General features: G+C 35.5%; 1 protein-coding gene across 4 annotated transcripts in view; it reads right to left on the reverse strand.

The window, feature by feature from the left end:
- LOC149787571 (protein deacetylase HDAC6-like) overlaps positions 1 to 26,705 on the reverse strand; it is a 548,042-nt gene that overhangs the window by 106,984 nt on the left and 414,353 nt on the right. Inside the window, exon 34 of one of the 4 annotated variants that reach the window (XM_089973730.1) lies at positions 590 to 2,419. The exons of the other annotated variants lie outside the window; for them this stretch is intronic. Within the exon in view, the coding sequence (XP_089829856.1) occupies positions 2,389 to 2,419 (31 nt within the window). The 3' untranslated portion in view covers positions 590 to 2,388. Of the gene's footprint in view, positions 1 to 589; positions 2,420 to 26,705 lie in introns of those variants that run through there. 4 annotated transcript variants of the gene reach the window in all.

Consider the following 26,705-nt stretch of genomic DNA (forward strand, 5'->3'; position numbering starts at 1 on the left):
CTTTATACACAAACCACAAAATTTTAACACTAGGAATATTATGATTTTATTATGATGGATTGCATCAGACAGTATGAACTGCTAGAATTAATTATCATGCTCTTGGGTTATAATGATGACGAAATCAGACAGTATGAACTGCTAGATTTAATTATCATGCTCTTGGGTTATAATGATGACAAAATCAGACAGTATGAACTGCTAGATTTAATTATCATGCTCTTGGGTTATAATGATGACAAAATCAGACAGTATGAACTGCTAGATTTAATTATCATGCTCTTGGGTTATAATGATGACGAAATGTATGATACTTAATGTGGGCCTATGCAGACTAATTAAGGTGAAACAGTGCAATAACAATGAAAATGGCTCAAGTAAATTAAGTAACCACTACACTTAAAAATATTAAAGATCAAAATGTCTGAATATAAAATCACTGGTGGACTGTGTATGCGTGTGATTTGGATTTTTAATATAGCTTTAACAATTTTTCAGTCATATCGCTACGATGTCTGCAGTGTGACAGTTTATAGTGATGTCTAGCACTGAGTCATCATGCCGCAGAAATGTAACACGATGTCCCACCCAGTAACATTATCCTGACACCAGGTTGACCTGTCCTAACAATTAACCTCTTAAAGCTGAGTGCCAAGTGAGGCAGCTTTTAATACCATTTTTATAAGTCTTTGGTATGACTCGACCAGGGTTCCAACCCATGATCTCCCGCATCCGAGGTCAGATGGATTTAGTACTTTAGTTTGTCCATTCTGAGTTTCTTGTCAGCATATGGTATCAAAGTATACATGTACTGTTCATAAAAAAATCAATTAAGCACAATATATGGATCAAAGTGGCCTAGTTTTGTAAGGGCTGATATATAATAACAAAATTGAGACACAAACGCTTAGCAGATGTCTTCATGGTTGAAAGGTGTTTACTAGCAAAAAAGGGAAATAATGCCATACCCAAAGGCCTACCAGTGCAGCTGACCTGGATTTGTCCAGGCCAGAATGAAACATAAAACCCACTAAATGCAAGACAGGCAACTGTCAACCTCTGAGATACTGCAGTTTCCACCAAATATCTTTTCATTGCATGAATCATTATGAAATCAGAAATGTTGAACAAAAGGACTTAATAAAAGTTATTCAGTCCTTATCTGCACCAGTAAGCATGTATATGTATTCCTACATCTATCATCTGAACATTATAGGTATACATTAAACTCTTTAACTGCAATCCTAAACTAATTTATTTTTGTAATATAAGAATATTCTCCCTTTTTTCTGAATCAGCTATTTTAACAGCAAAGAAATTCCACAAACCACTTTGCCAACTGATTTCCATGAATTAAACATGTCACATTGAAAATGTTAAAATTAGCAAGGAAAGTAAAAAGGATTTTATATAGGTGGAGAAACATCTATTTCTTTTTAAAACAACACATAAATACATTGAGTTGATAACTACCATCAGCTCTCTTTCAAATTTCTTTGTATGATAGTACTTCTGAGGGCTGGTTCAGGTAAAACGTGTTGGGGGAGGGGGTCTCCAAAATTTCAAAAAGGGCCTGACTTTCCTTGAAAGGGCACCAAAAGCAAAAGTCTTGTGTCTATTTACTCAAAATGTTCATAATTCCCAGTAAACTTGCACAAGGATCAAATGAAGGTCAAATTTCAAACTACAAGGGACTGTGTTTGTGTTTGTGTATGGTTTCTTTCTTTCTAAGACTGGGAGGGGATCTGGAAACCCCAGACACCTCTTGTACTGATCTGGTCCTGCAAGTGTCTTGTAAGGCCTTCTCAGCTGAATTTGAATCTTTGGAAAGATTAACTTTGATAATGAGTGAAGTGTAAAATTCATTCTGCATATATCTTTACACAACAGCTTTCCACAATATGTATCTCTAGAGCACTGCTTGAGTCAGACCTGGAATTCACATTTTGTTTCTTATCTCTAGAGCACTGTTTGAGTTAGACCTGGAATTCACATTTTGTTTCTTATCTCTAGAGCACTGTTTGAGTCAGACCAGGAATTCACATTTTGTTTCTTATCTCTAGAGCACTGTTTGAGTCAGACCTGGAATTCACATTTTGTTTCTTATCTCTAGAGCACTGTTTGAGTCAGACCTAGAATTCACATTTTGTTTCTTATCTCTAGAGCACTGTTTGAGTCAGACCTGGAATTCACATTTTGTTTCTTATCTCAAGAGCACTGTTTGAGTCAGACCTGGAATTCACATTTTATTTCATCTGCATTTTATTTAGAATATTCTGAACACATAATGTGGTTGACAACATTCTTAGCCGTACAGTTGATATTATGCAGCTGAATAGAAAATCTTCAATACATTGGGATTCAATCTCTTGATGAATGGAATTGAGTTTACATTTCTTTCAGATGTTTGTGTTGATGGCTATAAGAAAAGAAAAGTGAGAAGTCAATCGTACTAGTTGCTATGCTAATCTGGATTTTGTAGGATTCAAAATGTGAGTATTTAATCAGAGTACAGAAAAACCTGTCTAGTAATTCCAATGCCATCAGATACCACCAGTCTGGAGAGGCCATATTGTCAATGCACTTGTTAATCAATTATATAGTGTTCTATGACTACATAGTTTAGGAATTTATCAACTCTTTCTTTTCCTCAAGAATAATCAGGTTTTCATGTCCAAAATTTTAAAATTAAAAAGTGATTTTGCATCCTTGCCAGCATCTCTACTTCTAACAAAAATGTTGATGTTATCTGAAGCATTGTAATAAATGTAAAATCTCAGTTTGAGGTGAAACTGGATACATTATGCCGCTACAGTGCCTTCAGACGTTGCTAATTTTCTAATTTAATGGTGCTTGTTTTTGTAATCATACATGTTTTTTTATCTTATAGGTGTTGTCTAATGTTGTAAAGCACTTAGAGCTTCTAAAGATTGGGCGTTATAAAAAGTCCTCATTATTATTATCATTAATAGCAACCTGGATCTGTACAGTTGGTTTGGAGCAATCAGCGATTTGACTCGACTTATAAGCAAGCATATATGGTATGTTTTTAACAGGAATAACAACCAACTATATATTCTGGTGAAATATAAATTTACTGAGGTTGTCTAATTCTATGCACTTCAAAATTTCATTCTTATTTTTATGAAGAAATAGACAAAATTGACAGAGATATATACATACTGTGTTTCTTTTTTTCAAACTTAAGAAAATTATTGCCAAGCAAAAAGACAATGAAGTAAAAAGTCAAGAACTATATATATTTTCTGGATTTAAGAAATTACTATGAGACTTTTAATATATCTCTGAAACTACCATAGTGGAATTTCATATGTATGTAGACACCTATTTATCCTAAAGGCAAAATTGATTTATATCTATTTTAAGAATGACTTAAAGGAATTTTTTGATTCCTATAATTACACAATTTTGATAAATTTTATATTAAAAAATTACAATAATGCAAAGTGATGTTCCAGTTCCTAAATGTATTGATTTGATCATAACAATACTTTTTTTTTAGTGTTTACAACATTTAGCAGTAATGATTTCTTCCTCTACAATTAAAACACATACGTATTTTAAAACTTGTCAAGAATGATTGTTTGCGAATAATTTTGACTTTTGATTTAAATTATAATTTCTGATGAATGGTAGAATGGTAACTTACTTGAAAACAAATTGCTACCAAAGGGATCACAATACAACATTGTTATTTCATTGATTTCTGGGTCTGTTTGTCGAGAAAAAAATGTTACAACATTCATTATTGATTATTATTATTATTACTATCATCTTGGATAATTCAATAGAAGATAGGTAAGGCATTCCAGAAATCATTATTATATCAGCATCTTTAGTGATTGGAATTCGTGTTGATTTGAGCCCTGATCACTTGTAGCATTCATTGATGATCTGAGCACTGATCACTTGTAATAATCAATTAAAATCTAAGCACTGATCACTTGTAATAATCATTAAAAATGTAAGTACTGATCACTTGTAATAATCATTAAAAATCTAAGCACTGATCAATTGTAATATTCATTAAAAATCTAAGCAATGATCACTTGTAATAATCATTAAAAATCTGAGCAATGATCACTTGTAATAATCATTAAAAATCTAAGTACTGATCACTTGTAACAATCATTAAAAATCTGAGCAATGATAACTTGTAATAATCATTAAAAATGTAAGTACTGATCACATGTAATAATCATTAAAAATCTAAGTAGTGATCACTTGTAATAATCATTAAAAATCTAAGTACTGATCAATTGTAATAATCATTAAAAATCTGAGCACTGATCACATGTAATAATCATTAAAAATCTAAACACTGATCACTTGTAATAATCATTAAAAATCTGATGAGCACTGATCACTTGTAATAATCATTAAAGATAACAAATAGTCATACATGATGTTGCTGTTGTTTTGGATTTAACGGTATTTCTCCGCACAAGACAGGCCATGGTGTCCAGTATAATTGATGGAGAAAACCACAGTAAGAACCACTGACATGGGAAGCTACTGGCACAACCACAGTGACCGAGCCAGAGACTTTAGTCAATGTAGACAGAAGTGAGATAGCAGTGATTGATAAAGGAACACAATTTAGACCACTTGGCCACCATCATACAAGGAAGAAATGATATAAAGTGCAAAACTCACAATTATCATGCCTGTCACTATTCAATTATTATACGGTTTGGGGATTATTTATTAATTTATTTTTTGAAAAATCTTCAATGAATGGTGGGAAATAGTCATGAATCAATGCAGTTTCATTGTTATATCATGATAGTATGAGGTACCAGTATATGTATGGTTTTCTGTAAGTATGAGGTACCAGTATATGCATGGCTTTCTGTAAGTATGAGGTACCAGTATATGTATGGTTTTCTGTAAGTATGAGGTACCAGTATATGCATGGTTTTCTGTAAGTATGAGGTACCAGTATATGTATGGTTTTCTGTAAGTATGAGGTACCAGTATATGTATGGTTTTCTGTAAGTATGAGGTACCAGTATATGCATGGCTTTCTGTAAGTCATCTGAGTTTCATAATAAGGTGTGGCCAAGTGGTCTAAAACACTTGCCTTTATCAATCACTGCCATTTTCATCTCTCACAGTCCTTGTGGGTTTGAATATTGGGCTCAACCTATGAAGGTATGTGAGAAAACTTTCCAGTAGCTTTCCTGAGCATTAGTGGTTCTTCCCTGGTTTCTCCATGCTCTTCCTCCGCTGAAAAATGGACGTTAAGCTCACAACAACAATCATTATAGGTTACAAAAAGCCTGAATATATTTTACGTCATTACAGTGCTACACAAGTTTCATAGCCTTGGTTAGCATGTACTCTTTTCAGATTCTTGCCCACACATAAAGATCTGACATACATCTTGCAGACTTTTGTACTCAGACCTTTTTATTATACACATCTCCTTTAGATATTTACTACTGTTGTAATGATTGCTATCTATCCCCCTGTCTGGACCGCTCAGTACATCTAAAATGATCACAGAACAGTACTACTGGATGACAGCCAGAAATGGAACAGAGGAAGAAAAACCAACCATTACATAATGTTAATTAAAACAGTGGCTTTTGATCTGTTAGAGGTTATAAAATGACATACTTTGATAAATGAAAGGACTGCTATGTTGAAAGAAAATAATACTTTCTTCTATGACATTTATTTCCACATCAGTCTTCTTTTCCATATTGATAATTCCTATCCTCTTACACAAAAAAGTAGTTCCCAAATAATTTAGATTTCTTTCTCCCAAACCACAATCTTCTAATAACATCCATGTCAGTTTCCATGATTACTCAATTTTCCCAAGCAGTATTACCTTGCCTGAATATAACAAGAGTCCCTTGAGGGGTATGATGCTTTTAGTGACAACCCCATGATGATTTAACAATACAATGCTTTTAGGGACAACCCCATGATGATTTAACAATACAATGCTTTTAGTGACAACTCCATGATGATTTAACAATACAATGCTTTTAGTGACAACCCCATGATGATTTAACAATACAATGCTTTTAGTGACAACCCCATGATGATTTAACAATACAATGCTTTTAAGGACAACCCCATGATGATTTAACAATACAATGCATTTAGTGACAACCCCATGATGATTTAACAATACAATGCTTTTAGTGACAACCCCGTGATGATTTAACAATACAGTGCTTTTAGTGACAACCCCATCATGATTTAACAATACATTGCTTTTAGTGACAACGCCATCATGATTTAACAATACAATGCTTTTAGTGACAACCCCGTGATGATTTAACAATACAATGCTTTTAGTGACAACCCCATCATGATTTAACACAATACAATGCTTTTAGTGACAACCCTATCATGATTTAACAATACATTCTGGAGGAGATGAGAAAACAAGAATTTGAAAAAGGCCATTATAGCAGCAATATTCAAATTCATAATTTCCTTTTAGGATCAAAACATATCATCGGTAGTTTTCAATGCAAACCCAATGCTGTTATGTCCGTCCATGCAGGATTAGCAATAAAAAATGATCAAGATATCCCCTGTGGTGACCATATTAAATGTCAAAGAGGCACCAAATTTATTCAATAACTTATAAATTTGCAACTATAAGAAGTCATTTGTTGAAAATCCCAGGAAGTGTAGCAGTAGGATTTTCAAGATGGCCACCATGGTAGCTAGAGTTTCACTGTATTAACAGTATACTGATTTTCAAGATGGCCCATGGTAGCTAGAGTTTCACTGTATTAACAGTATACTGATTTTCAAGATGGCCACCATGGTAGCTAGAGTTGCACTGTATTAACAGGATATTGATTTTCAAGATGGCCACCATGGTAGCTAGAGTTGCACTGTATTAACAGTATATTGATTTTCAAGATGGCCACCATGGTAGCTAGAGTTTCACTGTATTAACAGTATATTGGTTTACTTTTCCATGGTATTTTTTCAATATACTGCTATGTTGGTAGTTTCCATCAATAGGGAATGTATGAAAACTCAAGAGGAATCTTGATATGACTTTAACGATATTAACAGCATGTTTTCATTATTCATGATAGAATAGTTTTAATATATTATCCTTTTTTTTAGAAAGATAGTTATATCTGTTACAAATTAATGGTGAATAAACATAATTATATTTATGATCCTTGAATTCATATTTGACATATGTTATGCATGTCAACATGGTGGCCAAATGGAATGTTTTATGAACAATCTTTGTAAGACTGTAAATCATTATACAATTTTCACAAGCACACTTGTCTACTTTACATAATTTCTCAAATCCTGTGACTAAATATTTTCTTGTTTGTTGAGTGTGTTTTATATCTACTGGCCTTTTCTGATAAATATCATGCCCCAGTGTTGGTATCCTACTCAAAGTTTCCCTGCCTAATAGTGTAGCTAGTAAACTGTTACAGGCTTCATTATCAACACTTCCTATTTTTATCAATAGACTCTCTAAAAGTTGACAGGTTGTCTTTCCCAGTATCGGCTATATATAGTAAGCTTATCCCATTAAATTCTTGAAGCTGTGTTTATGAGTCATGGCAGTTGTATCCAACTTCTGATAATGTCAAGATCATTTGAGATAACAAAAGCGGGTAGTATTACAGAAAGGCAGACAACTGTACAATGATACCACATAATCTGGACTTTCTACTCACATTACAAAATACAGATTTTGTGTCCTGATTTTAGACTTTTTGGCCTAAGATCTAAGGCAAACTGGTTTGAACTGCACACAGACAGATTAACCTTTGCAGAAAGTAGGATAAGTTGAGGATTTGGAGTAAAAAGTGGCCAGTGCATGAAAAGGATGGGTTCAATAAGCAAAGAAAAAAAAAAGGAAAAAAATACAAGCAAAAAAAACCCCACTCCAACTTTTACCCTTCTGAACACATGCAAGTGAAATGGCCAATTAAAAATGACATTTCTAGCACATCTATGCATCCTACTAAATCTCTTGGAAGCAGATGTATATGGATTTATTCAGAAGTAACCTCCTATTGCATCTCCCATTCCAGGCAAAAATCACAAAACTGTCTAGGGGTTAATGAGTTAATTATCCCATTGAGTTACAGCTTGTAGATTCAACTTGTACAACAATTAACATACATGAGCAAATTCATCTACTGCTTGCATAAGGTACTGGCCATTTAATTTCTGAGGTGGGGGCATTGATTTTCTTTTGAGCTGAAATATCTTTTTTTCTTTTATTTCAAGATAATTACAGTCTAATATTTTTCCAAATAATATCATGGATATAATATAGTGTTATTTTGCTACAAATCAGACCAAGATATTTTTCCAGCATTTAAAAGATGGAAATTAAACAAAAAAGTGTTGGGATCCTGCCCCAAATTGTTGGTCCCTAACATAATTGCGATATACCGTGGTATGAATCACTGTATGTTTTGAAATAATGAGGCTTACATTTTTTGTGGCACCCAGCTCTGATGGCAACCATATTGCACATCAGACTGGCACCATTTTCATTTAGATCCAACAAGACACTGTAAGAAGTCCTTCACTGCAAATTGCATCGATATATAGATCTACTCAGGAGTACATGTTGCTACAGTAACAAAGATTTTCAAGATGGCTGCCATTGTGGAAATAAAGCACCATTTTCATGTAAGATCAATTAGATTATGGGATGAATGTGTTTATAAAGTTTTGTGCCATTCCTCCCAGTAGCTTTTCCTCCCAGTAACTCTGAATAAAAAACTTGTACTAATGGATTCTGGACAAAGGCAATCACATAAACTCTGATGTTCTAAGACTAGTAGAGCTAAAAACATATACAAGACACTGCAGCATGATTCAACTGTGCATATATAATATATTATCCCTGATACCTGATAATATATTACCCCTGATATCTGACATCTTAACCTTGATACCTGATAATATATTACCCCTGATATCTGACATCTTACCCCTGATACATGATAATATATTACCCCTGATATCTGATATCTTACCCCTGATACCTGATAATATCTTACCCCTGATACCTGATAATATATTACCCCTGATATCTGACATCTTACCCTTGATATCTGATATCTTACCACTGATATCTGATAATATCTTACCATTGATACATGATAATATATTACCCCTGATATCTGACATCTTACCCCTGATATCTGATATCTTACCCCTGATATCTCATAATATCTTACCCCCGATACCTGATGTCTTACCTCTGATACCTGATAATATTTTACCCTTGATATGTGATAATATATTACCCCTGATATCTGACATCTTACCCCTGATACATGATAATATATTACCCCTGATATCTGATATCTTACCCCTGATATATAATAATATATTACTCCTGATATCTGATAATAGCTTACCCCTGATACCTGATAATATATTACCCCTTCTTACCCAATGAAGTAAACACAAACAATCATGCTGCCATACATTTAATGCCATCACTACATCTTCAGCATACAAATTGTCAGGGACCCCGAGTGGCTGAGTGGTCTAAAGCGTTCTCCGTTACGGATCACTGCCATCTCACCTCTGTCTGCGCCGGTTCGAGTCTCAGATTCAGCCAATGTAGGTATGTGAGAAAGCATGCCAGTAGCTTCTCGTGGGTCGGTGGTTCTTTCTGGGGTTTTCCCGGGTTCTTCCTCCACCATTAATACTGGCCGCCATATATAGCCTATCGTGTGCTGAAAAATGGCGTTAAACCCCACAACAACAACAACAACAATACAAACTGTCATATTGTAAACGGAGGAAGAATTGTCCCTCCAAAATTTGGTTTTCGTTATCTAGGGGTTAACCGCCCTCGATGTTATTGCCCGGTTCGAGTAAATACAAATATAAGTGGTGAAACTTATAGGTGAAATAGATAGAGATCTGAGCAGGTATATAAAACAAACCAACACGAGTCCCCATACATGTAAACAAACAATTTAATCAATTACATACAAACACTGTGAAAATTCATTACATCAGGAATGTACTCTGCTTTTAGAAATTTAACTTTCACTGAAATACAAAGAAAAAGCAAATAGATTTAAATAAAATAGCCGATGTGTTTACTGATAGATTTAGTTCATCATAGGATCGAGTGGACAATCAAAGTCAACGTCTTGTACGATTTCATAACCTGCTCGTCCCCAGTCTGTTTTGCTTCCTCTCTAGCTGTTCAGACCCTTGGATCTCACGATGATACTTTCCACCATCTGTCTCAGGATACTCTCAGAATACGTTTCAGAAATTAATACGTCGCAGGATTGCATCACAGGATTGTACGTCCCACTGCACTTCTCTCTATTCTTCTCAGTATACGTCTCAGAATAACATCACATCATATGTCCCAGCATATTGTGTCTCAGGATAATACGTCTCATACATCTCAGGAGCTATTTTCTCCCTTTGCTTTCAACGTTCCTCCCTCTAATTGGTAAATTAGTTCGTCGGTTCCTTTCGACAATAGTCCCCTTTGGACAACTGTTCTTTTTACGAGAATTTCTTGCAAATCCCCGGAGTCCTACTTTTTGTGTTTCCACTTATAGGAAAAGCTTAGACTGATTAGAATTTCCGATGTGGCGATTTTAAAAGCTAGAAAATTTTGTGTGGGAAACACGCCCCTTATTCAACGTAACCAATCAGAATCAAATATCTCTGCCACCTTTTTCCTGAGGCGCCAAAGTCAGGGTCAGCTTGACCTGGTAGTTTGAGTAACAGAGTTTCTGCGTTCTCTCAATTGTGACAACTTTACCATGAAAATGAAGTTTTCCTTGTCCCTAATAGTCCACCTGGCTGCTGTATAAACAAATGTTTAATTAGGAACAAAAATTCTTCCTCTAAAGGACATTACCGTATACGGTAGTATGGCAATATGATATGCTCTTGTCTCCATAAATCTAATTAATGGTTCTCTGGTCTCAACTAATGTATTCTTGTTAGATCGACATAAAATTTGTCACTTCACATATATAATATATCATTTATAGGTAACATCCCCAATGGACCTAACATTGTGTTGCTGCTTTAAGCATGCTGCATAATGTTCTACATTTCAATCAATCTTCTTTCATATATGACATCAACCATTGGCAAATCTACAGACATTTTGGGTTCCATATTGCTGCCAAGATAAATGGCATGTTTTCCCCAGAAAGATATTAACCAGACTTAGTATACAACAAGATGCAAAATATTTTCCATTTCATCAATATGAAAATGTACCAAATGGAAGACTTCTATGATTTGTGATAAGGGATTTATTTTACATTTTGCAATGTTGCCACTGCAAACAGATGATCCTAAATCAATGCTGATTTTCTTTTCTCTTACATTATAATTACTCACCTAGTTGGGAATGTCTGTCTCAATCTCTGGGTTCGAGTCTCAGATTCGGCTAATGTGGGTATGTGAGAAAGCTTGCCAGTAGCTTCTCGTGGGTTGGTGGTTCTTTCCGGGGTTTTCCTGGGTTCTTCCTCCACCATTAATACTGGCCGCCATGTATAGCCTATCGTGTGCTGAAAAATGGCGTTAAACCCTCCAACAACAACAACTGTCTCAATCTATAAAAAAATGTCCCATGACATTTTGGTCTCCAGAGTTGTAAAATGTTCAGCCAGTAGGATTCAAGATTACTTAATCTGTAGATTTTCATCTTGATGTACAATTGATTAACAAGTCTGATGAAAACATATCATAAATATAATTTACAAGCTGACAGCCAATCAGATGCAAAATCAGATAATTAATATGCATGTATCTCACTTATAATGACATACTCAACCATTAAACTGATGATATATGCCCAGCAAATTTGATAAAAAATTCTATCAAACAGTCTCTAGAGTGGTTAAAAACTCTGTCCTGCTCATAAAAAAACTTGTCCAACATGCTGATGACATTAGTTTATTTACCAAGTTTGATAAAAATGAAGTCAGAAATACCTTTTCTGTGGTAAGAAGCTCTGTAAATACACTTGAATACGTGGATGCTAATAATAAAACATCTTTAATAACCTGATTATATCAACCTATTTACCAAGTTTGATCACAATCGGATGAGAAATATAAATACCCGATTGTTGACATACTTAGTCAATTAAATGAATGATGACCTCAGTAATATTCATAAATGTCATTCCTAACTGAACTTGTGTAAAAGTTTGTCAAAATTAAAGTTTAATTGAAAGCAAATCATAAGTATGATCTCTTGTGGGGGGCGGGGGGTAACAAGCTCACTCAATTAGATCCAAAACCTACCTCACTATAACATGTGGATTTTAATGAATTTCTTTGATATCTTGATCCTACATGAATTCCAAGTCTGATAAAAATATGAAGGAAATAAAATATTACTTCCATGGTAACAACAAGCTCATCCAATGAGATGTAAGATCTCACTCAATACTGAATTGGTAAACTGAGAAACTGAAGATATTCATCCATATTCTATGTGACCTCAAGAATGGTAATAAGCACTAAGCCTAATGGATGCAGTGTCATGCCTTAAGAATGGTAATAAGCACTAAGCCTAATGGATGCAGTGTCATGCCTCAAGAATGGTAATAAGCACTAAGCCTAATGGATGCAGTGTCATGCCTCAAGAATGGTAATAAGCACCATGCCTAATGGATGCAGTGTCATGCCTCAAGAATGGTAATAAGCACTAAGCCTAATGGATGCAGTGTCATGCCTCAAGAATGGTAATAAGCACCATGCCTAATGGATGCAGTGTCATGCCTCAAGAATGGTAATAAGCACTAAGCCTAATGGATACAGTGTCATGCCTTAAGCTCCTCATTCAATGTCCTAATGGCCACAAGTGAGTTAATAAAAATGCTTTTAATATAGCTCTACAGGATTTTGTTTGATAATGTTTCATTCAAAATGTTGATGCCACAGTTGCAGCTGAAAATTAAACTGGGTGGATCAATTGTAACTATTTAGCAGGTTATGTATTTTTTTTCAAAAGGTTTGTCTTTAATGTTGAAATTTGTTAGGGTTTACAATTGCATTACCTCAAGGAATGTTTGCTACAGTAAAACTATTTTAATTCCAGGGAATTATGTCTTGCCTGTGCTCATGCTTTCAAACAGATGTGTTTTGCATTGTCAAATGACCTTGACTTTACTTATCTGAGGGGCACATGAAGGAAGAACATCCTGGTTTTACAGTCCAATATGATATAGCTTAGCCCAAACAGACAGGGTGGGTTAGGTGTGTGAACCAGGTATAACCATACAAATAAAAAACTAAAACCTTATGTCTGAATGTGTTATGCATCTTGAATAACTACAGACCCATCTCTATCCTTCATTGTCTCTCCAAATTACTAGAAAAACATGTACATGATTCTTTTCTCAACTATTTAAACACTTATAATCTTATTCATGATAATCAGTCTGGCTTTCGCCAGAATCACTCCTGTGAAACTGCACTTGTATCTTTGATTGATAAATGACTGAAAGCATTAGATCAAGGAGAAATGGTAGGCACTATTATGGTTGATTTTCGTAAAGCTTTTGATCTTGTAGACCATGAAATTTTGCTTGAAAAACTAAAAATCTGTCAATGCAGTGAAAACTCCCTAAACTGGTTTACTTCTTACTTAACCGATAGAGTGCAAAAAGTATCTTTAAATGGTCAACTTTCTGAAAGTAAAAATATTAATTGTGGAGTACCACAAGGCTCTATCGGGGCCCCGAGTGGCTGAGTGGTCTAAAGCGCTCTCTGTTACGGATCACTGCCATCTCACCTCTGTCTGCATGGGTTCGAGTCTCGGATTCGGCCAATGTGGATATGTGAGAAAGCTTGCCAGTAGCTTCTCAAGGGTCGGTGGTTCTTTCCGGGGATTTCCCGGGTTCTTCCTCCACCATTAATACTGGCCGCCATGTATAGCCTATCGTGTGCTGAAAAATGGCGTTAAACCCTACAACATCAACAACAACAAGGCTCTATCCTTTGGCCTCTCTTATTCATACTATTTATCAATGATTTACCTCTTAAGATTGGAACTTCAATTTCTTCCACTGACCTTTATGCAGATGATACTACACTGTCTGAGATTGGTAAAACCAAAACAGTACTTGAAAATAACTTATAAGATGCTCTCAGAAGACTTCAAGTATGGTGCAAGAAAAACAGTATGATCATAAATACAGAAAAAACGAAAGCCCTACAAGTTACAACACAACAAAAATGAGCAAGGCTAGATAGCGACAAACTCCAGGTTCTATTTGACAATGTGAGCCTCAATATGACCTCTCAAGATAGAATTCTTGGTGTATTTGTGGATAACAATCTTACTTGGTCTATTCACATTAAACATATTTCAAAAAAGGTTAACTCTTATCTTTGGCTACTGAGGAAAATCAAAACATACATTCCTCTTCAGTATAGGGTCATCTTTTATAAAAGTTATATTCAGCCATATCTGGACTACTGTAATGTAATTTGGGGTAATACCTCTAATTCAAACAAAACAACACTTTTAAGACTCCAAAAGAGGGCTTGCCATTTAATTCTAGATCAAAGTATAGACAATTTTCAGGATGCAATGAATAATATAAAGATTTTAACAATACATGAAAGAATATTTCTTAGAAAGCCCAAACTGATGTATAAAGTATCCAGAAAAGACATTCCTGTCTATCTAAGCAATATCTTTCACCAAAGAGATGCTGATGGCACTCCAAATTTAAGGTCCATAAGAAGAAAAAATTACATTATACCAAGGCCAAAGAAGGAATTGTTTAAAAAAAGTTTTCAATATACTGGTCCACTGGTATGGAACAACATTTCTAGTGACATAAGGCAGGCTCCTAGCATTTCATCTTTTCACAATGTCTAAAATGGATGAAATCTTTAGAAAATTGAATAGTTCTAGTACAAAAAATACCACCTGCTTTTCTGTAATTTTACATCATTTTCATAGCTGAATATTTCAATGCAGGATTATATTTTATGTTTTATATATGTTTATGTTTTCACTGATGCCTGTGAATGTGTTCCAGGCTTGATACTTTGAATTTTAAAATTACTTAATTATTTATTGTCAAGCCAGACTCTTCACATCATGTTGTATATACTGTATATATTGTACATAACAGATAAAAGGCCTCAAGGTAGATTAGTTCTGTAACTAATTAAGTTACCTTCTCTAAATAAAGTCTTTATTATTATTATTATTTATTATTATTATTATTATTATTATTATTATTATTATTATTATTATTATTATTAATATTATTATTATTGTTATTATTATTATCTCATAACCCTAGCCCATAAGGTCAGTCATGGACACAAAATGGATGAAAATATTCATGAAGATGAAATGTTACACAGAATATTGTTGGATATAATATTAATGATACTTTGGCATGATAAGAGCATGGGTTAAAGTTCATAATAGGGTTGCTAGAAAAAAAGTATTTAAGTACCTTTATTTCATTATCATACAAATCAGGATTGTTTTAGAAATGCCCTGAGCTTCAATTCTTGGACATTAAATTCCAAAATGCTTCAAACTATTTCAACATTACAACTTCACATTATGGCAAAGTTTCCCCCAAATATGCAAATGAGCTAAATCACTTCACCTGAATCAGAGGAAAAAAGTTATTTTTAATGCTCCATTAGGTCCAGTGTGAATAAGGTAGTCAAGGGTGAATATGACACTAAATAAAACTCATGAAAATGCTCCATTAGGTCCAATGTGAATAAGGTAGTCAAGGGTGAATATGACACTAAATAAAACTTGTGAAAATGCTCCATTAGGTCCAGTGTGAATAAGGTAGTCAAGGGTGAATATGACACTAAATAAAACTCGTGAAAATGCTCCATTAGGTCCAATGTGAATAAGGTAGTCAAGGGTGAATATGACACTAAATAAAACTTGTGAAATGCTGGTGTCCAAGATGTTGACTGCTTTGTTTATGGAACTGGATGATCATGTTTTATTTAATACATGCAACAATTCAGGGTAAACAAAGTAATGTCATGGTCTGGTAGTTATCATATCAATAAAACAATTTTTTAACATGGGTAAAACATTTCTTAATTTATGTTTTGATATTGTGGGTTTAAAAAATGTAATGATGTTAAAAAGTTCAAAGTACAATTCAAAACAAAAAATTTTTGAAAATATATTTTCTAAAAAGTGAAGGGTCCAAATATCTACATCAACGATAAGACCAAACTATTGATTTTGGCAGTGAAACTGATGTGACTATATTATGACCTTATATTAGTCATTGATTATAAAGAAGTTATTGACCATTCTCTAGACAAGTGTGAAAACACATAATAAACTGAAAAGTTCAGAAGGATTTCCACCCATTAGCTACAATAAAATAAACAGATCATGGCATATAAAAACCATTCAGGCATCTCTTTGATGATCAAAAATGTCATTATGCCAAATCAGACATGCAAATGAATGTATGAAAATGTGTTCAAAAATTGACTATTAGCATGCAAAGCACAAAGAGCAGATTGTTACTGGCTGATGACATAAAAGATACATATTTAAATCCCATATACAATGAATGGTTCAGTCGTAATTATAAAGTACCTCAGTATACCATGTCTTTCCTATTAAGCCGATATTGTCTGAGATCCTAATTAATTGCTTTAGTTATTTTCATTATTGCTAATTAATTTATTTGACCTTATTTTAGTTTTTGGCTGATCAGAACCAACCATAACATGATCATACATAGACAAAACCCTTCATTCGATGTCTCCATGCTTATTATGACGGCCTTGTTAAATGTGCCTCAGTATTAGTGTGACTGACTTATAATACAAGACACTCTTGTGGATGCAGTTAACAGTGTTATAAAGAACAGTAATTTATTTTGTATAGTAATATACACGGTCTAAAACATAATTTTGATATCAGTACCAAGATTTTGTCTAAAGTGTATATTAAGCACATACCAATGTACTACCTGCTTTGTATATGCATGCGACTTAAAGAATCATAAATACAGATGCTGATATTGCTTACTGCTACAAAAAAGCAATAATTGTAATTTGCTATCTGCTAGTGCATGCTACAGGGTATTCTAAACATGGTCAGTAAGAAAGATATCCTCATTGTCCAAGGAGACTGGAATGCCAAAGTTGGCAAAGATGCTCTAAAAGACTGGGAAGTACATTGTGGATCTTCTTGCAATGAGCTTACCAATGAAAGAGGGAGATGGCTGCTCGAGTTCGCAAGCTACAACAACTTGGTACTAGCCAACACCCTGGGACAACATAAAGCTTCACGATGCTGGACATGGCACTCACCAAATGGAACCCATCACAACCACATTGACTACATACTGGTTCAAAACCGTTACCGATCTGGCATCAATAGAGCAAAAACAAGGACATTCCCAGGTGCTGATGTTGGGAGTGATCACAACCTTGTGATTATGAACTTCCAAGTGAGGCTGAAGAAAATTAACAAGCCAAAGAACATCAGGCTCAAATTCAACCTTGAACAACTGAAGGACCCTACCATCTGCAAGTCATTCCAAGCCACAATTGGAGGAAAATTTGCCCCACTCCTTGTGATGGATGGTGATGTCAATGAGATGACGACACCTTCAACACAGTCATGACAGCAGCTGCCAAGGACATCATTGGCCTCCATCGCCCGAAGAAAAAACCCTGGGTTACAGAAGAGATTCTGAAGTTGTGTGATGCCCGAAGAGAACTAAAAAGCACCAGACACACAACAGGGCCATTGAAGTACCGAGAAATAAACAAGAATATCAGAAAAAACTTGAGCAAAGCAAAAGAAAATTGGATTGGACAAAAGTGCACAGAAATGGAGAACAGTCTAATAAAGAATAACAGCAAAAAGGCATTCCAAATTGTGAAAGACCTCACCAGACAGAAACAACCAAGAGTCAGTACCATTCAAGACAAAAATGGAAAATGACTCACAGAAGCAAGTGACATTGCAGAAAGATGGACTGAGTATTGCAAAGAACTCTACAACCATCAGTCCACAGGAGACCCAGAGGTGCTAGAAGTTCCAAACTCCTCAAATGATGATGACTTCCCCATTCTCAAAGAAGAGGTGGAGTCAGCAATAAGAGCACTGAAGAATAGGAAGGCAGCTGGAGTAGACAACATCCCAGCTGAACTTATCAAGAATGGGGGAGAATCAGTGAAAGAGCTACTAACAAAAATCTGCAACAAGATCTGGCAGACAGGTGAATGGCCAACACAATGGACCCAGTCACTGATTATAACACTTCCCAAAAAAGGCAATCTCCAGCTGTGCCAAAATTACAGAACTATCAGTTTGATCAGCCATGCTAGTAAGGTAATGCTGAAGATCATCTTGAACAGACTGAAACCACAAGCAGAAGAAATAATCGCTGAAGAACAGGCCGGGTTCCGGAGTGGAAGAAGCACAACAGAACAAATATTCAATCTCAGGGTTCTGTGTGAAAAGTACTCGCAACACCAACAAGATATCTATCATGTGTTCATAGATTTCAAAAAGGCCTTTGACAGAGTGTAGCATGAGGCATTGTGGGCCACAATGAAGAAGTATAACATGGGTCAAAAGTTAACCAATACCATCAAGCAGCTGTACGCCAAGGCTACCAGTGCAGTAATTGCCCAAGGTGCTGTGAGGGACTGGTTCCAGACAACAGTGGGAGTGCGTCAAGGCTGTCTCCTGTCACCCACGCTTTTCAACATCTACTTAGAGCCCATCATGAGCGAAGCCCTGGAAACCCACTGTGGGACAGTCAGCATTGGAGGGCGTAACATCACCAGCCTCCGCTTTGCAGACGACATTGATGGGCTGGCAGGCAGTGAAGACGAGCTTGCCACCTTAGTGAAGAACCTGGATGAAACATCTTCCAGATTTTACATGGAGATAAGCGCTGAGAAGACAAAACTGATGACAAATAGTGGCAAACAAATCTCAGCCAAGATTAAAGTCAGAGGACATGAACTAGAAACACTGAGCCAGTTCAAATATCTTGGTTCCATAATCACTGAAGAGGGATCAAGAGCAGAAATTTTGTCAAGAGCAGCACAAACAATGGCAGCTATGTCAAAGCTAAGACCCATCTGGAGAGACAAGAATATCTGTCTGAAAACTAAAATCAGACTATTGCAAGCTCTAGTCATCTCAGTCTTTTTGTACTCATGTGAGGCATGGACCCTGACAGCAGAATTACAACGAAAAGTCCAGTCACTTGAAATGAGATGCTACAGAACCATCCTTGGCATCTCTTACATGGACCACATCACAAATGAAGAAGTGCGTAACACCATCAGGCGCGAAGTAGGCCAATATGAGGACCTCCTCACCACCATCAAAAAGAGAAAGCTGAAATGGTATGGCTATGTCACTAGAGCCAACAGTCTATCCACAACAGTCCTGCAGGGTAGCGTCCAGGGTGGCAGAAGGAGAGGTAGACAAAGAAAAAAGTGGACTGACAACATCACAGAATGGACCAGGAAAAGTTTTGCGGAGACACAGGCATTGTCACATGATCGAGACAAGTGGAGGGAACTGGTCAGATGTTCAGTAGCACAGCGCCTTAACGACCACACTAGGTCATGAGACTGATAATGATGATGATGATGAGTGCATGCTGGCCAAAAATGGGTATTTATTGGTTAAAAAACAATGATTGTATTATATTGCTTATCTTGAAAAACAAGAGACCAACTTTTTGTTGAACACACATTTTGTTTAGCTACAAAAGACATACAGAAAAGTAAACTAAAAAAAAGACAGTTGCATTGAGTTTAATTAAAGATTTTAACACTGAGCTTAATGAAGGGTATCAATGGATGAATGGATGGACAAACATACCTATAGACATGCAGACACCAAAGTTATCGCTATGTCAGGCTTCTGCCATATCAGGTTCAACGATTATAATGAGCCATAAGTGGTCACTCTGTTGAGCTTCTGTCAAAGTTGGGTAGGGAAAGCTAAACAATAATAATGAGCCACAAGTGATCCCTATCGAGCTTCTCAAGGTATGCAAGAAGGCTTGACAATGATGATGAGCCACAAGTGATCACTATCGAGCTTCTCAAGGTATGCAAGAAGGCTTGACAATGATGATGAGCCACAAGTGATCACTATCGAGCTTCTCAAGGTATGCAAGAAGGCTTGACAATGATGATGAGCCACAAGTGATCACTATCGAGCTTCTCAAGGTATACAAGGCTTGACAATGATGATGAGCCACAAGTATTCATTCTATTAAATTTCATTCAAGGTAAGCAAGGGAGTATTGACAATAATGATGAGCCACAAGTGACCACTATCGAGCTTCTCAAGGTATGCAAGAAGGCTTGACAATGATGACGAGCCACAAGTGATCACTCTGTTAAGTTTCATTCAAGGTAAGCACGGGAGTACTGACAAATTAAGCCACAAGTGATCACTACTAAGCTTCTGTCAATGTATGAAAGGAAGGCTTGACAATGATGACGAGCCACAAGTGATCACTATATTAAGTTTCATTCAAGGTAGGCAAGAGAGTATTGACAAATTGAGCTACAAGTGATCACTATCGAGCTTCTCAAGGTATGCAAGAAGGCTTGACAATGATGATAAGCCACAAGTGATCACTATCGAGCTTCTCAAGGTATGCAAGAAGGCTTGACAATGATGATGAGCCACAAGTGATCACTATCGAGCTTCTCAAGGTATGCAAGAAGGCTTGACAATGATGATGAGCCACAAGTGATCACTATCGAGCTTCTCAAGGTATACAAGGCTTGACAATGATGATGAGCCACAAGTATTCATTCTATTAAATTTCATTCAAGGTAAGCAAGGGAGTATTGACAAATTGAGCTACAAGTGATCACTATCGAGCTTCTCAAGGTATGCAAGAAGGCTTGACAATGATGATAAGCCACAAGTGATCACTATCGAGCTTCTCAAGGTATGCAAGAAGGCTTGACAATGATGATGAGCCACAAGTGATCACTATCGAGCTTCTCAAGGTATACAAGGCTTGACAATGATGATGAGCCACAAGTATTCATTCTATTAAATTTCATTCAAGGTAGGCAAGGGAGTATTGACAAATTAAGCCACAAGTGATCACTAAGTCAATCTTATGCCAAGGAATAATTACTATTATTGAAAGATGAGACACAAAATCATTATGTTTTTATATCTGATGCAGAGATACTAGTATATTTATTTTAATTTTCTCAGTTATGTAACAATTTAATTATGACTAAATAGAGATGCTGCGCCTGGGGCTAGAATTACATAACAATGCATCTCTCCTCGACAGTCTAAAGAGATAGGTTTGTCATGCCATGGGGGCTTACATGCATCTAATACATTACTATACTGGACTGGATTTGTACTCCAAACTGCCTTTATTTATTTACATGCATCTTTATATTTCTATTTGCAAAAGATATGAAGTCATACTGATGCCATTTATTTCGACATCATTACTACATTAATTATAATGAAAATTGCAATGAAAGTAAAACCTCTGCATTGGCTGAAAACTTTGCTGATCAATAAAGTTCCATTTATATTCACTTATCAGTCAAATCCAACTGCAAACATATACCCTGATCTGCCACTGAATAATTCACTGGCAGATGAGAGTCTATGTTGTTTGTTCTACAGATTACTTCTAACATACTGGATAGATCCAGATCTGCCAGCATGTTATGCAATGCCATATCTGGGTCTGTGCAGTTTGCATCTGGAGATGACTTATGAGCGAGTACATACAGTATATATCTTTTTGTAAACCACTTCGCTCCTTTTTTTATCTGTAATAGAAGAATTAACTTATACTTACATATTTTGCATGAATTATGAATGTAATTAAGCTATTTTTATTTGAATATATGTTTCACTTAACACATTAACCCCTGGAGCTTTTTGTAATTTTCATCTGAAAATCAAGTAGGAAACACATTTTGAAAGCTATTTCTCAATAGATCCGAAAACACCAAATCCCCGATCATCTTTCAATAACATACTGCCTAGCTGTGTTAGAAACATCGTTTTTCATTGGCTATTTGACTCCTGCATGAGCAAAAGGGTAAAAGTTGGAGTTATTTTTGTATGGAGACCACTCTTTATTCCAAATGCCCATCTTATCCTACTTTTGCAAAGGCTCATCTGTCTGTTTGCAGTTCATACTGGTTTGCCTTAGATTTGAGACCAAAAAGTCTAAAATCCGGACATAAAATTGGATTCCGACCACGGGCAAATTTTGGGTTAAAAAAAGTCGGGTTCAAAAAATGAGGTTTTTCTATCTGTATTTTGTAGTACAACTAGATATTCCAGATTATTTGGTATCATTGTAGAGCTACATCTGTCTGCCTTTCTATAATACCACCCACTCTAGTGTATCATGCATGACCATGACGCTACAGAGCTCGACAGTAGGCTACTACCTCCTGCCCCGTAAAGTCGTTGATAGGGGTTAATCTGTTAACAAGAAATATCAAATTCTCAGACTTTGGAATCCATATGATACCATTTTGTTTCATGCTGTAGGTTTATTTTCAAAAAAAATTTTAAAAAATTATTTGAAGACGTATGTAATGGATCTAAATTTTACTGACACAATTTAAAGTGATATTTACATTTTATTTCAGTAAAAAAAATAGAAGAAAAAAAATATCCACTATCACAAGATTAAATTTCATATCTGGAAATGTCTTCATTTTTAATACAGGGCCAGGTATGGATACCCTGAGCTTCTTTGATATAAAGTACTCAAGCTATGACTGGAATCCACACTGGCATATCAAAGTACTCAAGTTATGACTGGAATCCACACTGGCATATCAAAGTACTCAAGTTATGACTGGAATCCACACTGGCATATCATCAGGGAGTTGGAAATAGGTTCAGACACTACTTTAGTAGCCTTGTCTGATTCTAGTCCCATATATTGGTCCACCAAATAAAGAAACACTGATTCAAGTAGATAGTTTTTGTTTTCATCCTTGGAATAGAACCAATCAAAGCAAGATATTTCATGGACAGACCTGCAAATGTTGAAACAGGTCAGTCTGTTATGAATTAAGATATATGATGAGGCTACATATAGGAGATAAGTATTGAGAACTGAGAATAATATAAATGAGTATTAGCTAAAGGAGAATTACTTTATCCAAGGAGCCTCAGCAGATCACTGATATATGTGATTGTGGCTTGGCAATTTTTTTTAAACAAATTTAAAAGACCTTCTTTCCAGGATGCTTTCTATCAAACTTGGTCAAATTCTGCTAATTGTTTCTTGAGAAGTTGGTTGAAGTTTTTTTCTTCTTATGTTTTTAAGTAATGGTGGTCATATCTGAATGTAGATCAGCATAAATTTAACAATCTGAATAATGGTTAAATTAATTCTGTTGAGCTGAGTTTTAGAAGCTGCCAATAGCAAAAATGAACAGATGATTCATGACAGATGACTGATAATGGATGATGCATGACAGATGACTGATAATGGATGATTCATGACAGATGACTGATAATGGATGATGCATAACAGATGACTGATAATGGATGATGCATGACAGATGACTGATAATGGATGATTCATGACAGATGACTGATAATGGATGATGCATGAGAGATGACTGATAATGGATGATGCATGACAGATGACTGATAACGGGTGATTCATGACAGATGACTGATAATGGGTGATTCATGACAGATGACTGATAATGGATGATTCATGACAGATGACTGATAATGGATGACTCATAATAGATCATAGACCTTATGGTGAAGTAAACTAAAAGCTGTATAAATTCACAAATGCAAATAAAAAATGATTAGGCTTTCAATATGCTATTCAGACTCAGTTTTCATATGCTAACTTTCAAGTAAATGTACCACTCAAATCTAAAAAAATATCACTACTTTAAACTTATAAGACAAACATTTAATCAGACGTTTTATGTAATTTTGTTTTGTTTTTCAGTTAATGTAGTAAAATTGTCCATTGGTGGTGGTTTTCTAAAGGCATCTCTGAGTTCCCTTTAGTGTATATAACCCTGTACTAGTTTCTGTGACTTGTCCTCTAATCTCAGTTGAATTATTATTATATGCAAAACATTTTGTGAATTCACTGTACTGTAAGTGGCCTTCAGGATTTAAAAACACAAGATAAAAGCAAGCATAGGTAAGGGCTAACTTTGATACAACTAAAGTGGTTTGCAACTTAGATGGCTATCTAGAAATTACATAGATATTTTAAGAGTTATTTATTTATGAAGAAAAATATTCCAATCCACTTATCTTTTACCAGAGGGCAACTTGTTGAGATCAAAGGTCCATGGCCCACTATGAAGATTACAAGTAAACATTTATGTATTACATTTCCAGTCAGTAGAGTGTTATCTTTACACAGTCCTGCAGTGATAAAAAATGTTAACTTTTTTAAAAATACTGCAGTAAAGATGTGATTTTGAGACGATACTTTTTTTTATCCTGAAAACTGCTGGTTTTGAAATTGGAGACTTTTTTGGCCTTAGATTTAAAGCAGACCTGTCTGAACTGCACACTGACAAATGAACCTTTGCAAAAGGATGGATAAGTTTAAGATTTGAATACCCCTAACAAACTGCATGGACCCAGATCTCCCAGCACATTATGCAATGGCAGATCTGTGGCTGTCCAGTTTGCAGTTGGACTCATCCCTTAACTGATGCTCTAATGGCCAGAATGAACTCCCAGGAATTTAAGATAAGACCATTTCTTCCTTTTAACTGTTGAACATTGAAAGTATCCCTGATATTCTTCAGTGGTAAGATTTTCAAATTAGCTGCTGTGCTGGCCATAATGGCTGTGTGATTAGCATGATTTTCATTTAGGACCAAGCAGACATCAAATTCTTCTTGGTTAAAAAAAACCCATGCCAATAATCATCAATTCAGGTGAAATAGTGACAACATTGTCAAGAGAGTCATTGTGGCAGCCATACTGGATGTACAATTGTCACTGTTTTCATTGTGGCAGCCATACTGGATGTACAATTGTCACTGTTTTCATTGTGGCAGCCATACCGGATGTACAATTGTCACTGTTTTCATTGTGGCAGCCATACCGGATGTACAATTGTCACTGTTTTCATTGTGGCAGCCATCCTGGATGTACAATTGTCACTGTTTTCATTGTGGCAGCCATACTGGATGTACAATTGTCACTGTTTTCATTGTGGCAGCCATCCTGGATGTACAATTGTCACTGTTTTCATTGTGGCAGCCATACTGGATGTACAATTGTCACTGTTTTCATTGTGGCAGCCATACCGGATGTACAATTGTCACTGTTTTCACTGTGGCAGCCATCCTGGATGTACAATTGTCACTGTTTTCATTGTGGCAGCCATACTGGATGTACAATTGTCACTGTTTTCATTCAGAACCATCATAAGTAGTCTACTGGTGTAAACCCCATGTTGATATGGCCATTCATCTATTTGGAAGGAATAGAGATAACAATATTTTTTCATATGAACACCATGATGACCATACTGAGGGTCAATTTACATAGGACCAACCAGATGCTTTAAGAACTCTTCAAATGAAAACCCCATGTCAAAGTGACATTTCATTTAAGAAGAGTAGCAATGACAAGATTTTCAAGATGACCATCATGGTAAGCCTACTAGACATCAGACCTGAACATTTTTGTTTTGGGCCAACAAAACATTCTTAAGAAATCTTCCTGTAAAACTCCAAGCTGATATGACTTCTCATTTTCGCAGATTAACAATTAACACAGTTTTCAAGACAGCATCATGTGGTGGCCATGATGGGTGTCAGATTGGCACCATTTCTGTTTAGGACCAACAAGAAGTCATTTGATGAAAGCACATTACCAACCATCTAGAAGTATCAATAACAAGATTTTGAAGATGGTCATTGTGGCAGCCACATTGGAGGTCAAATTGGCACCATTTTCATTTATAACCAACTAGACATCACAAGAAGTCTTTTAGTGCAAACCCCATGTTGATACGGCCATTTATTGAGGAAAAGAAATGATAAAAAGAATTTTCAAGATGGCCACTGTCACCATATTCATTTAGGATCAACCAGATATCATAAGAAGTCTTTCAGTAAAACTCTCATGTTAATATAACCATCATTCAGAAGAAGTAGTGATAACCTGTACAGAATTTTCTCATGGATTCTGTATGGAATGCTTATGGAATCCGTATGGAAGAGATATGACTGAAAAACTTATGGAATCAGATAATTTATTCCATATCAATTCCATAAGTACTTCACAGCAAGTGAAAATTCCATATGGAATAAAGTTGCAACTTTAATCCATAAGCACTTTTTTCCATATGGAAAGCAGGCTCATGTAATATAGCATCATGGAAAATACTCTCTGACGAATTAATAACCTAAACTATCCGATTCAAATAGAAATATCGGTGGGAGTTAGAGTACATGTATATGTCGGTGTAGCTGATGTGGAAGGATGAATATATACTCATATAAATTCGAAGAAACACATGTATGTCAGTTTCCTTAATTTATTTCCACAGATGTTTCAAAATAGACAAAGACATGACCAAAAAAGTACAGAAAATGTAAACATGATCAGAAAATTAATATCTGGTAGTACAAGCATAGATGATTTTCAAGATGACTGTTCCTGCATCCATA

This window comes from Sinohyriopsis cumingii, chromosome 11, assembly GCF_028554795.1.
Source record: "Sinohyriopsis cumingii isolate HCF-2022 chromosome 11, ASM2855479v2, whole genome shotgun sequence".
Lineage (NCBI taxonomy): Eukaryota > Metazoa > Mollusca > Bivalvia > Unionida > Unionidae > Sinohyriopsis > Sinohyriopsis cumingii.